The 14,790-nt window shown below is 42.2% G+C and overlaps 1 protein-coding gene across 1 annotated transcript in view; it reads right to left on the reverse strand.

Annotated features, from left to right (window-relative positions):
* The window catches only part of LOC129723260 (dynein axonemal heavy chain 10), a 254,555-nt gene that overhangs the window by 29,965 nt on the left and 209,800 nt on the right, over positions 1-14,790 (reverse strand). Inside the window, exons 60-65 of the mRNA XM_055677373.1 lie at positions 7,779-7,952; positions 7,129-7,508; positions 6,216-7,062; positions 5,245-6,152; positions 1,387-1,458; positions 691-1,302 (exon numbers count right to left, since the gene is read on the reverse strand). Coding sequence (XP_055533348.1) covers positions 691-1,302; positions 1,387-1,458; positions 5,245-6,152; positions 6,216-7,062; positions 7,129-7,508; positions 7,779-7,952 — 2,993 coding nt within the window. The remainder of the gene's footprint in view (positions 1-690; positions 1,303-1,386; positions 1,459-5,244; positions 6,153-6,215; positions 7,063-7,128; positions 7,509-7,778; positions 7,953-14,790) is intronic.

Raw genomic sequence — 14,790 nt, forward strand, 5'->3', positions numbered from 1 at the left:
TGAAAAAAGTGGGATGGGGAAGAGCGTATTTAATTTCGTCAGTCACTCGCTAAACTCGCTGTGCCCTGCGGTGGTTAACCCATTCCCTGGCAGCAGATAAACTGAAACCGCTCAATGATTGTCGTCTGCTACTCTACTTCAGTGTTCTACTTTGATTCGTTCTGCTTCCGGTTGGTCACATGCAGCATAAAACTGATGAATGAGGCTCTTTTCTCTACACGCCTCACAGCTCTGTAAGCTACACTTATCGTGATCCAACTAGTCGAGATGGGAAAAAACCCTCTAAGTTGACGAAGTGAGAAAAGGAAACAATCACCCTTTTCGATGTAAATTCTTCATCTTCTGGAAGTAGCACGAGTCTACCCCGTCTGATTTGGTTAGAAAAATCATTATCCTTATTATTCATGAGCGGCTTTCAGCGGGCTAGAAAGTCCGTGCCGTTGGAGCCTGGCTGGTTGACTATTCGTCGCCTGACAACCAGCAGGAGATGAGACGATAAATTTACATCTTCATACTCTACGCAGTAGGTAGCGAATACGTGTGACGACGCCGTCCGTCCGAGCTCATCTAATGATGATGATGACGTTGGGATCCGGCGTGGGAGGGCAATATTTTATACATGCGCTTCGAGTTGGATTAGAGAAAGTGGAAGCAAAAAAAAACTTTCTCTTTGTGCTCCCAGATGCTTACCTGCAACACAGCGTGGAAGAACGCTAGAACGTATGCTAATGGCTTGAATGCCGGATGGCTGCACGCATCAAGTGTTTGCTGTCGTAGCTTGAAGAAGGTGGCCCGGAGGTTCATCTTTAGCCCATTTGGCGGTTCGGTAACGACTTTCAGCGACTTCTGCAGAATTCCGATGGGAAAGGATCCAGTGGCCTCGGTCGTTATCCACAGCCGGAAGTCCGGATGGGGCTTTTCGGCTGCATCGAGCAGTTTTTCCAGTGTCTTGATGAAACTCAGCAGGAGGTGACCATTCAGCAGCATTAACCACAGGCCCTGCTCCATGGCAACGTTCAGCAAAGACAGTGCCTTTTGCTCCTGTCCCTGCCCGAGAGAAATGTATCGAAACTTCGTTCCACCAAAGCCACACCGATCGGCTAGCTTCATCAAATCGTTGGTTGGATCCGAACCTGGGCTCAGAATGAACACCACCGGTGTGACTGCCGAGGACTGCTCGAAGATCGAATCGAAGCTGAAAATTGGAGGCGTTATAAACTCCTCGCCCATCACCGTGGAGACGAATTTGTTGATCAGACGATAGACGCGTTCCACACGGAGGCAGCGCATCAGCATGAGGTCCTGTGGAGTAAGAGAGAGAGAGAGAGAGAGAGAGAGAGATGGTGCATTGGAAGATTGCGAAATAAAAAGTAAAACACTACTTACGTCGTACACTGTCATGGATTCGCCGAAATCTCCGGGATAATCAGTCCCTTCGGTGTCATCTACGTCGTACCACTGCCAATTTATTGAAAGGAAAAAAATAATTGAGTTTCGAGACGAAATTAATAATAATATGACCAAAATTAGGAATGAAAAATTTTATTTTATTTTTTTGTTTTGTATGTCAACGCACTTCAAATCAACATGATTTCATGGTCTATTGGGTTAAAACCTCCAAATGCGGAGTCATTCGGAAAGTTTATTTTTGGAAAAATTAATATGACTGGACTAGATCCAATAGTCGTGTCCAGTCATGGAGTCATGGAAAAAATCATCTCGAGCGGTTTTGAATACTGAATGGCGATACAGTAAACAGAAGCGGAACAGAAACTTAGTTAGGAGTACAAGCAGAAGATGATCGAATACCAGCCCCCGATGTTCATGAAGTTCTTTGTGAGATCTGAAAAACAACAAAGTCGCAGACAAAGATGGACTGCCGAGCGAGCACCTTAAATATAAGAGAGAGGCGCTGGCTAGAGCACTGCGATTTTCAGGATCTGGTCTATCACCTGTAACCAGGAGGTTCGTGGACCAGTAGTAAGCGGGTTTCATGGGTGCTCGTGCCTCCACAGACCAGATCTACTCAATCCGGCAGATCTTCCAGAAATGTCGCGAGTACAACGTGTCCAAACATCCAAGCATCACATCAGTCGATCGAGAACAGTTATGGCATATCATGCACGACAACGGATTTCCGACTCGACTGATCAAGGCCACCATGGCGCTAGTGAAGTGCTATAAGCATGTTTCGGGGATACTCTCGAGCTCTGTTAAATCACGCAGAGGGTTAAGACAAGGTGATGGACTTTCCTGTTTGCTGTTTAACATCACCCTTTAGGGTGTGATACGGAGGGCGGGAATCGACACAAGGGGCACGATTTTCACAAGGTCTGTTAAGCTTCTGGGCTTTGTGACCGACTTTGACATCATAACACGTAAGTTTGCGACGGCAAAGGAAACTCATGCCTAACTAAAAGCCGAAGCCGTACGAATCGGACTGCGAATAAATGCGTCGAAAAAGAAATTCATACGAACGAGAGGTTCCAAGGAGAACAACATCAGCCTCCCAGCTCAAGTCTCCGTAGACGGCGATGAGCTTGAGGTGGTCGACGATTTCGTATATTTGGAGTCACTAAAGATCGCCGACAGTAACACCAACAAAGAGATCCAGAGACTTCTCGATACAGCACGGGCCACCACGGCTCTCGTCTGACTCGTCGTCTCCCTTGGACATTCTCATTGATGTCCGGTTTTTCTCGAACATCACAATCTTGCGCTCTCTTTCGGATTCGAACCACCACCTACTAGCAGCCCATGTGCGCTCAAAACTATCTACGGTATTTCACATACGACAAAACCGTCCACTTCGTCTAAACATCAGCCAGTTCAACAACCAGCAGGCTGCCGAGAATTACCCGAGCTTGCTTGACGAGGCACTACCTTCCACGGAGGAACTATGTGCACTCGACGATGGATAGAGCAAGCTACGCTCGGCCATCGAAGAGACCGCAACCACCAGCAATAGGAGAGGTAACGTCAAGCCGACCAAAATGACTGGTTTTACGTGGAATGCCAGCAAGCGATGGAGAAGAAAACACTAGCTTGGAAAAGCTATTTAAGCATCGCCACAAGAGAGAGCGCGGCCAACTATCGACGAGCCGGAAATGAGTTGACCATGATTCTGAGGAGAAAGAAACGCCAGCAGGAGAACAAAGATCGTGAAAAGCTTGTATGTATGTGTAGAGACGAGTTAGGAAGCCTGATCACAAGCGAGCGCGAGATGGTCGACAGGTGGAAGCACTTTTTCGATGAGCACCACGATAGCGGAGCAACGGGTGAAGTTAACCTTAGAGAGCCTACAAACCATAACAGTGTCCCAGTTCCCGATATCCCAGAGATCAAACGCGGCAAAGAGGTACTGAAGAGATAAACACGGCAAAGAGGTACTATTGACGGTACTCCTTACACAGTGGAGTTTTCACAGAAGGAAGAGGAACTACCGGAGGAATGGATGGGAGGAGTTGTATGTCCCATCTATAAAAAGACGGTGAATAACAATCCTAAATTTTGCTACGCCGTCTTTCTCTTCAGCAAAAGGATCCGTAGAACAGTTCCAAATTGGCTTCACATAAGCACGCGCTACTACGCATCAAATTTTCACTCTACGACAGATCCTTCAAAAATGCCAGGAGTACAACGTGCCCATACATCATGTCTTTGTGGACCTCAAGGCAGCGTATATTACATTGGATCGAGACCAGCCATGAAAAATAATGCATGACTATGGTTTTTCGTATAAACTGGCTTCTGCATATAGAGGATATTCTCGAACCCTTCGAAGCGCGCAGAGGGTAGAGACGAAGAGAAGGACTATTCTGCATGTTGTCCAACATTACTCTTGAGGGTGTAATCCAACGAGCGGGTATCGCGAGGCACGTTCTCAACAACGGTAGTCAACTTATAAGCTTCGCAAAAGACCTCGACATTCTTACGAAAAACTTTGAGACGGCGCAATCCACGCCAAACTTAAAGTGGAGACTAGGTGAGATTTACTAGAAATTTATGCGTCAAAAACCAAGTTAATGAAAGGGAGAGAGGCTCGAGAGAAATCAACGTTCGTCTCACGCGGACAGTGATCATAGATGAACTCGAAGTGGTAGATGAGTTTGTTTTCTTGGGATCTCTGGTAACCTCCGACAAAAACACAAGTAGGAAAATCCAACGGTGTATTCAAGTTGGAGCTCGGACCTACATTGGCCTTCGCAGAACGCTTAAATTCAGGAACATTCGGTGCCGCATGAAACTGACGATGTATACACAACTTATTTACACTAGTAGTTCTCTATGGACTTGAGGCTGTGACGCTGCTCACGGAGGACATACACGCAATGGTCGTACTTGAACGGGAAGTGTTGCGTACGATATTTGGTGGAATACATACCGAAAACCTGGACTTTGAGAGATTCCCATCGTGCACTTGACAAAGATCGGGAGGCTGCGATGGGTCGGACATGTCGCACGTACGGTAAAATCGATTCTCTTCAAGGACCCCACCAGCATCAGAAATAGAGGAAGTCACTGGATAAGTGGTTTGACCAGGTTAAAGCGGATCTACGAGTGTAGGGACGCCTATAAAATAGGGGACGATTAGCCCAGGACCGAAGAGAATACCGCGTTGTCCTTTTTGAACATTTGTCAGATTAGCAATTGAGTTAAACACTAATAGGGCGCGCTTCGTAGCCGCAAGGTTACAGAGTCCACTTTGATAAGCCGGTGGTCGTGGGTTCGAATCTTACTAGAATCAGATCATTTCAGTTTTCAAAGGACTTTAGCATGAGTTTATTCTCAGGCTCCTCACCACGTACCCTTCCTTCAATCTGAATTTTTCAGTACCTCTGAGATTCTCCTTCTAACAAGAATAAGTCCCTATTATAATAAAACTGGTGGAGGTAACGTATGAAAGTTCTCTCCAGGGAATTGTAACTAGACGATATTGTTAGGATATACAGAGGCTCAGTATAGTAGAGCAGTAAGCTTGAAAACTTTATACACAAGTACGGATATGAATGATAAGCGTATCACTTACTTCAATAGTGATACTGCCAATAATAAGTAGTGCGAAGTACAGAATACACCTGGGCAATATCACAACAGATCTAATCTCTGGTCGCAGTTATGAGTCCACACAGGAAATAATAATAATATAAACACCAATAAAATAAAGTTTTGATAAATTCGAATGAAATCAGCATCGCAACATAACTTTTCTCGGGGCTATATTAAAAAATAAAGATCACTTACGCTTGTCCACTCAGCAACATTTTGCTCGATATGTCCAGGCAGTGCGCCGAATTTGTCCGGAAAGAGATCCGCAAGCAGCAGTATATCCTGCCAGCCCTTGTCACCGATCCAGCGCGCCGGACAAGCTCGTTCTGATTTTTCCAGCGAGATATTTCCCTTGATGAAGAAATCCACTTCTGCTTGGGTGAGCCGACCGCAGCTTTGCTCCAACTTTACCGTCAACTGGAAGCTGAACAACAGTTTGTGCCTCTCGAAAAACCCAATGCAGCCGTATTCGTAAACGTTGCGCGTCAACGTTACGATTATATTATCCAACCGTCTCGCAAGGATGTTATCCGGAACGGCTTTTCGCAGGGAATATACAAACACTTCCAGGTATGAGCTGAGAGAATACTGATACATTGGGTTCACGACAGACATCTCCGAGAGCACAAAGTACAAAATCGCTCCACGTTGCGCAGCCAACCGATATCCGTTGCGAAGCTGTTCAATGTCAACGGAAGTCTCTTCTGCGAGTTTTATCTTCTGTGACACATCACTCGCTTTCTCCTTGGTGTTCTCCAACGTATTCACCAGTTCGATGTTGTCCAGCATGTTGCCGGTTGAGGTTGCCAGCTCCCGAAGCAGGGAGTCTTCCAAGTTTTTCAGCAGCACTTTATTTGCACTAGTTTCGGCGATCAGACATTCACGTCGTTCTTCAAGGTCAGGACGTTCGGCACGAACAACAACGCTTAGCAGTTGGTCCTCAAGTCCGCTCATCGTCACCATGTAGTTGATGATTAGTGCTTTGGCGTACACGGCTGGATCGAAGTTTGGATTCGTCAGTTTGGTTGTTAGATACAAACGGAAGTTGGAGTCTACGTCTACTTCTTTATCACCCAACAATACAAATTGTCGACCGCCTTGACCTGCGAAATAAAAAAAAATAGTACAAATGTTGAGCAATAAGATCAAAATCAAAATAGACCTACTTTTGATGTTCTTTTCCAGAATGTTATCGATCACAGGATCGATGTAGTCATCCACATCCTGGAACAGTACGGGATTTCCATATTTTATAGCCATTTCCAAATGCTTCAGGAAGTCCTTCTCGTTAAAGTTCAATATTTTTAGATTATTCGACGCTTCACGCTTTTTGATCCACATCAGTGCTTGCTGCTGTGGATCGATGCACAACGGAAACCGGGACGCGCGAGTTGTCAGTATGCCATTCTGGACAGACAGTTCATCGGGAGGAAGCCCTTCGGAAGCCCAGGTTGCCATTTCCAAATCACTGCTGAGACTGGAGTAAATACGGAAGGGTTCAAGGTAAGGAATGTCTCTTTCCTGCACGTCCTGAAGCCAATCGTCAAACAGAATAGAATTACGAAACTCCCACGAGAAGGGCCCTGTATAGGCAAGAAAAGAAGCCGATAGTAGATAGGTTCCCACCACCTTAGTTTTCTCTTGCTGTAAATTTATCAAATCAATTTTCCATCTGTCTCTTTCGGAGCTTAGCCCAGAAATGAGCTTATCCGCTGCGAGTAGCCTCCGTTCCGCTTGTTCCATCATTTCCTGAAGCATTTGTTTTTCTTTAATCGCTGCTGCATACTGATTGTTAAGCTCATTTAACTCGCTCTCAAGCTTGTTAATTTCTTTGGTTAGTTTGTTCAAAAGCCGAATTTGACTGTCCAGCTCGGCTTCCAGAAATGCTACCCGATCTTTCTTCGGTTTTACCTCACGGTAGACATCGCAATAACCGAGCACGGCGCGTACAAATTTTAGCAATCCAAAACCGGCTTTGGAAATGGTTTTCATATCGTCCAACTTTTGAGATTTCTAAGCCAAAAACAAATCACAAGTTAGTACCGTAACGCTTGATCACAACCATTAACCTAAACGTACCTTCATGTGAGCTCGCACATTAGCCACCTGTTTTTGCGTGATTTGGTCACAATCTAGCTCCTGCAAACTGCGCAGAAAGTTTCCTTCGGACATCATACCCTTAGCAGTTTTCCAGGAAATCTCCTTAAAACCCTTGATGATGGCTACACACTCGCAAACCACCTGCACCGGCTCCGGTGGGGTAGCGAAGCTGCGAATCTCTGTGATGTCGGATTTGTCAAGATCAGAAAGCGCGAGTCGAGCCACTTCCAGTGCCGGCAGGGCAGCGGCAAGCGCCTCCTCAGCCTCCGCCTTCTCAACGGTTATAATCTTCTTCTGCTGCTCCACTTCAACAGATTTTTCCGAAGCTTCGACTTTTTTGGAATTGGCTTTCTCGGTGGCTGTGGATAACAGAAAAGAGAAAATCCAGAAAACGGCAATCAATTACATTAAGGTCTTCATCAAATCGAGTTCGGTGTGGTGAAACAATCCTCTATAAAATTGGCGTTGGGATTAAAAAAAAACGAAAGCAAAAACAACCGATATAAACAAGAACGAGGCGGACGGCTAGTCGCATGCCTCGCACGCCAATGAGCACACGTGAGATCGCATTGCCACCGTACGGAACTCGTGAGACAAAAACCGTCTGTTCCGGTTTATGGTTTACGTACATGTTTCGATTCCAACCAGCATTTGCTCGCATCTCAGGGCCGCCTCGACGACGTTCTTTCGCTGCTCCTCTACGATGATGCTCAACTGGTCGATCTGCAGGGAGGCTTCATTAATTTTCTCGATGCCATCCGATAATCGGGAGCACTGTTGCATGATGAAATTATCTTTCTCCTCTGGTGAAGCGTGACAAATTGAAAATGAAAGATAGGTGTATCACAGCGACGGGCGAGCTTTCGAGTGGCTCTATTTCGGCCTTTCCGTAGATATGCGAAACCTTCAGTATCATTTACGTGTACCGCGAAAAAGAAATATGAAAAAAAAAATCGGCCGAAAGAATGGGCAGTGCGATGAAAACATATCACTTCCAATCAATTACGTTTTCGGACCACGGTTTCGAGATTGTTGGTAACATAATTAATTCGATTTTTTTTCTATGCAAAGGATCAACCACTTAATACAAATTAGAACTCGCAATATGCTACGTGTGGGCAGAATTAATTGCTGGAGTATTTTTGTGGCATTATTTCTGTCTAAATGGCATCACAGAGAAGAAGAAAATAGACGTTTGTGGTTGGTAGGAGCGAACATTAGGATAATTGAATTGGATTGACAACCGTTCAGTGAATACACAGTGTTTGCAATTTTCACCAAAGTGGTGATTTACAGTCATGGAGAAAAAAATAAATACACTTGCATTGTTGGATGATTTTTCCTATTTGCGCAGTGATTTTAATTGTTGTATGATGTTATGTTACGTCATTAAGATCTGCAGACACTCTTTTTGAAGGTAGAACGGAGAAATAACTGGAGAAATTTCTTTGTCGGTGATTCTGAAATTTTTTTGCGTGAGTTAGTGTTTTTAAAGTGGCGACAAAAATAAATACACTATTGAAATATATATACAAAACAATCCAAATTAGCTTTATTTCTCTACATATTGTTAGCAAAGTGATTCTTTAGGTTACAAAACTCACTTTTAAAATTTTGTGGCCTGTTTTTTGTTTTGTAAAGCCATATTCAATCTTCCGGGTATGTTTACCACCAGGTTTTCACGAGTGGAAGCTGAACTAGCATTTAACGCTGCCTGCCCGACGTTCCATAAGTCTGTTTTATTCTTTGGATGATGCTTTGCAACCTAGACTTTCCCAATCTTCCATAGAATTTCTAAAGGGTTTAAATTAAAAGTCTGCGCTGGTCAAACTAATAATTTTATATTTTCGTTTGAAAATCATCTTCGTGTTTTCAATACTGTATGTTTAGGATCGTTATACTGCATAGAGATCTGGCAAAGTGGCATGTTTTATTCGGCATATGGAAGCAAAATCGACCACCTTGGTACACAGGAAACTTTATTCTACTTCAAAAGCGACACATTTTGGCAAGAACTGAATTTTCTAAAAAGTTTTTAGACTAGGGTGAAACTAAATGGCACATCGTGTTTTGGTCGGATGGGTCGAAATTTAACCTTTTTGTTTCAAACGGTCAGCAGCTGGTGAGGAGACCGGTAAATATTGCCTTCAAAGCACAATTAACCACCAAAGTAGTAGAATTTGGAAGTGACCACAAAACGGTGTAATACTGTTTTCTGATGCTGGTATGGAACCCATTGATTTTATAACATATACTATGTATACTAACGACTGTGTAGATATTTTACGTAGCGCAATGCTTCCGTATGCCAATGAAAACATGCTTTTTCGTTGGAGAGTAACGACCCTAAACATACAGCATTAAAACACGAAGATGATTTTTAAACGGAAATATAAAAGTTAGTTTGACCAGCGCAGACTTTTAATTTAAACCCTTTAGAAATTCTATGGAAGATTGGGAAAGTCTAGGTTGCAAAGCATCATCCAAAGAATAAAACAGACTTATGGAACGTCGGGCAGGCAGCGTGAAATGCTAGTTCAGCTTCCACTCGTGAAAACCTGGTGGTAAACATACCCGGAAGATTGAATATGGCTTTACAAAACAAAGGACAAGCCACAAAATACTGAAAGTGAGTTTTGTAACGTTGAAGGTCACTTTGCTAACGATATGTAGAGAAATAAAGCTAATTTGGATTGTTTTGTATATTTATTTCAATAGTGTATTTATTTTTGTCGCCACTTTAAAAACACTAACTCATTCAAAAAAATTTCGGAATCACCGACAAAGAAATTTCTCCAGTCATTTCTCCGTGCCTCTTTTAAAAAGAGTGTCTGCGAATTTTAATGACGTAACATAACATCATACAACAATTAAAATCAGTGCGCAAATAGGAAAAATTATCCAACACTGCAAGTGTATTTATTATTTTCTCCATGACTGTATGGTTTACAACGGAGTGTCAACGCTAAGACTTGATTCCCACAGTACGCAAAAAATGAAGGCAAGGATAAAAAGGAAATTTATGAAAAAATCATTAGTAGTAGAGTAAATACAGCACTGGCAGGTTGAGTTTTATTAAATTTATCTCGATGCCAATTAAATATTTAATTTTATTATAATTCTAAAAAGAGTTGGAAAAATGGGACGCAAATTTTAGAACATACAAACATAAAACATGAAAACATCCGTGGGGTATATCGTATTTTTATCTGTAGACTGTAACAGTAAAAAATGACCTATTACCTCACGTTATTTTCAAAAAGGCACGCCGATGCACATAAGCTGGAATTCACCTCAGTGCAGACAGAACCACACGAATTTACACACAACACATTTGCCATCAAACCGTGTGTGCCACTCCCGATATTTCGTTTGTGTTCTCTTCTACCCATTCGCTCTTTTGCATTTCTTTCGCACCGAAAAAATGCGACTGAGTACACTTGGTGCATTTGCCAAAATGGGCGACACCACACATTGTGCTTTTCTTTGAGTGTTGCTTGGGGCAATGACTATCGGCATGGGCGTAGCCAGAATTTCAAATAGGGAGGGGGCAAGCTCACCAAAATTTTAGAAGTAAAAAAATGGTACACTAAAGTCGCTTTTTACGCGGTTTTTTTTACGTGGATTCCGAAATTTACGCTATTTTTACGCAGATTCCAGAATTCGCGTTTTTTTTTACGCGGCACGTATCCCCCGCGTAAAAAACGACTTTAATGTGTTTTGAAAAATAGAATAAATACTAGTCTATAGTGATTGTTACATCAAGGCAACCAGTGAAAAGTTGTCCTTGACATCAGAGTGGAAAATTTGATAATTCTTTGTCCAACCTCAAATATAAATAGATGTTCTTTACTAAAAACTCTTAAGTTCATTTAAACCTTTGGACATATTATTTTGGCGACGAGGATCTCAAGAATCCACGAGCATGGCAGAAGATAGAGTTGATCAGCTCCTAAAGATATGATTCACAAGATGGCCCAAATTTTACAGCGGAAAGCGGTCCAGCAGCAGCAGCGTCAGTATCAAACCCCGGAGCAGATTTTGGAGTCCCTCTTCTCGAACATCATCGAGTTTGTCTTCGACGAAGAAAACGGAGTTACGTTCGGACGTTGTTGTTTAACCACTACCAGGACCTCTTCGAGAACGATGCAGGCCAGCTGAATGATGCGGCGAAGGTACGTTTACTTCTTCGAAAGCTGGAAACCCATTCGCACAGCCGCTATCTCAGCTACATCCTGTCAAAGCTTCCCAAGGATGTGAAGATTGAAGACACAGTCAAGATTCTCAATAAAATCCTCGGGCATCAAACGTCAAACGTTCCGGAAGCGGTTCATGTCTCTTCACGATTAATGTTGACCATCTACCGATGAACCCTCAGCAAGCAGAGAGCACTCAACCACTGTTCAAATATTGTTGACCTCAGCCAGGTTTTCACCCGACGTAATGTGTTGAACGAGCGTTCAATCGTGCATGTTTCCATGGTAGAGCAAGTGCAATTTTAACTGCTTTCTCAGTCGCAGGGAAGAAAGAACGTACTTTAGCAAGCAGGTCTATGAGATCCAACTCTTCCAAGTTCTTACGACCTGCTCTCATGCTACTGCAATATTGATACAAAACTTCCACCTCTCCAACAAAATTGTCAACCTCATAAAAAATTACGGATTTTTCGGTTTTGCGCTTGAACTCTTCCAACGACATGCGTATTACGTTAGCGGGGTGAAGCAAGGACAACGCGTAGGCAGGTGCACTATCTTCATCGAACCGTGTTTCCAGTCAGGTTACAAGAGAATCAAGGTAAGGAATTGTCACAGCTCGGTTCCATACACTAAGCTAGTTGATGCAGGCGGATCTGCCCGGTACTTTTGCCGCTGCAATATCCTTGGTGGATCAACTGAAAAACCTGTGCAATTCCACGCAACATAGCGCGGACATTTCAATCAATTATTTTTTAACTACCTGATACTTTACACAGATGTTTCTATGGGCTAAAGATGTCGTTTTGTGCTATTAGAGTTATTGAAAACAAAATTCTGCACCAATGTCAACATTTAGGGGGGGGTCAACGGCCCCCCTGCCCCCCTCTGGCTACGCCTATGACTATCGGATTTGACAAACGAACGATTATAGTATTATTTTTTTTTGCACTTCATTTGACTCCTGCTGAAATAATTTAGGAGCTAATTTTCAGTGCTGCTCAATGGGTTTTGTTTCAAAACTAAAAATGGTTTCCCCACGCAGAAAACCGCAATATGTCTCATACATGAACAGTAGGGTAGAAATGGAAATCGACTTTTCGAATTTCGTTCAGAAGTAGGGCTCAATAGTTTCGTCTTCGAAAAAAGTTCCCATACTAAACTTCAGCTCAATCTGACTTCGAATACACGAAAGCATTATTTTTTGACCAATGAAAAAAATTCACAGGTAGTTCATGAATTTGTGAATATCAGAAAATTCTGATGCCATATGTCTTAAAAATGCATGAAACATCGAAGTCTGGTGTTATCCAAAAACAAAAATTCAAATACTCGATCGGTTAAAGTTTCACTTTTCGGCTGAACGAACTTCTAAATGCAACGAAGGACATTTTTTTTATACAAGTCATCACCACCCTAATGAACGGTATCAGTAGGGAATGCATGTAGCGCTTGTATATATGAATACCGGGACAGAAACATGTCTGGACGTGCGTAATATGTCCCAAGAAACACGTCCACGCCATTGAGAATCGTGTTTAAATGAATTCTCAAAAATGTATATGGTCCTTTCTTGGTTCCTTTTCTCTGCTATTTTTACTACCCGGAACGCAACGCAAACTGCCCAAACTGAAGCTCTTTGTTCTCACACAATGTGTCACAAAAAGCAGCCCGAAGTGTTGTTCCGTTCTCCCTCTCTTGAAATATTTCTTACTTGGTGATATCTTTCATAGTCATTTCGTTTTCGCTCTTTTTCTATGGGAGTGTTGGTTGTCAAAATGTGTAGGTACCGTTCTAGTTGTGCCTTGACGTAAAATTAACACACTGAGCGCAATAAGTGTGCGAATGACAGTCCTGCATAAGAGCAGGGGGCTCTTGTGGCTGTCAAACTCCATACATTTTCCATCTACCACTCATTGATTCTGGTACCAGCGTTTCTGGTACCCACTTTTTGGTTGGTTTGCCCTAAAACAAGTGTTATAGAGTAAACGTCTCTTTTTGTCGGTAGACTTATTCTCGAGTAAATGTCGTTTTAGTTGGAAAAAAACAAGAGCTCAACATTTGTTTTCAGTACAATGTGCACTTTCAATGAATAAGATAAGTTTTGTAAGCATTTCATATGAAATATTACCGCCGTGATGAATTTATGATTGGTACGCAAAATGTTGACGTTTATAGGCCCCTGCATAAGAGTAAATCGAGCAAAAACCTGATCAAAAGTCAAAAAAGCAAAAGTTTGCCAACCATGTTCACCTACTGAATCTTTTGACAGCTCATGAGCATCCGGAAGTATTGTTAATCTTTGTTACAGCTGGTTGAAATCGATAAAAACTTAGCTTACTGTTGTTGCACTCGATGCCCCCGTACCGTTCACTGTTTTTCAAAACAATCAAGTGCAACTTAGTGATTTATTAGCAAACTAACTATGGATTTTGTCAAAGAAGGTTAGTTTAATCAATCGGTAAATCTAGAAGACTTAAAAATATTCTCGATATTGCCAGGGAACATTTTAATAAACACAAAAATGCTGTAAATGAGATTTTTTATATGTCATATTATATGAAGTAAGTTAAATATTAATGAGTTTCAATGTAAACAGTCTATTGCAAATGAAAGCCTGCATGTTTCTGGTCAAACTGGTGATATTGGACCATCTGAACTCATGAGTTGTGAAAATCATCGAAGAATTCAACTTATCAGCTACCGGTAATGTTATTGGCTTAGTTCCACGCCATAGATACATCCAAGTTCGTAGATTACACTCTTGGCTCTATCCTTGCATCCAATGACTCCTACTTTGCATAAAGTATTAATTCATGGAGCCGTTGTTCCTATTGAATAAACATTTTTGTCTGTACCAATCGAATTTTTAATGGGAGTTTTCTAGGATAGTCTGTAACCGCGACATTCTCGACAGGTTGCTATTGCATTCGGATCGTTGGATAACGAGCTCTAGGTTAAAAATCGAAGAAAAACGTTCAAACATTTTCATCGGAAGCAATGCAAATGTTGCAAGTGACTTTACGCACTTCCGAGCTTTTGTAAAATCGTTAAAAATCTGTCCACTGTCAAATAAACTATTTAAACTAAAAATCTGTCCACGTGGTATGTGGATGGCCCCTAACCAGATTCAAAATTCAAAATAGGGTAAATAGTTACCTAACGGCTTGTTTCTATCTGTTTATGGGCAATTTCCTGAAAAATTGACAACAATTTTATTCGACCTTTTTTAATTTGAATGAAAATTTCCACAAACATTTCTATAGGCTTATGATATTATTGATGTATTTTTATTTGAATCATAACTAACTGTTGGTTGGTAAATGGTTGGACACGTGTAACTTAAGACTCTAATACGGTCATTCACCTTTGTCCAGCAACTCCCATCCCAACCTCCACGAGGTGCCGACCGAGATAAGAGTAACCTTAGTGGAGATTGGGTAACCAA

This window comes from Wyeomyia smithii, chromosome 1, assembly GCF_029784165.1.
Source record: "Wyeomyia smithii strain HCP4-BCI-WySm-NY-G18 chromosome 1, ASM2978416v1, whole genome shotgun sequence".
Classification (NCBI taxonomy): Eukaryota; Metazoa; Arthropoda; class Insecta; order Diptera; family Culicidae; genus Wyeomyia; species Wyeomyia smithii.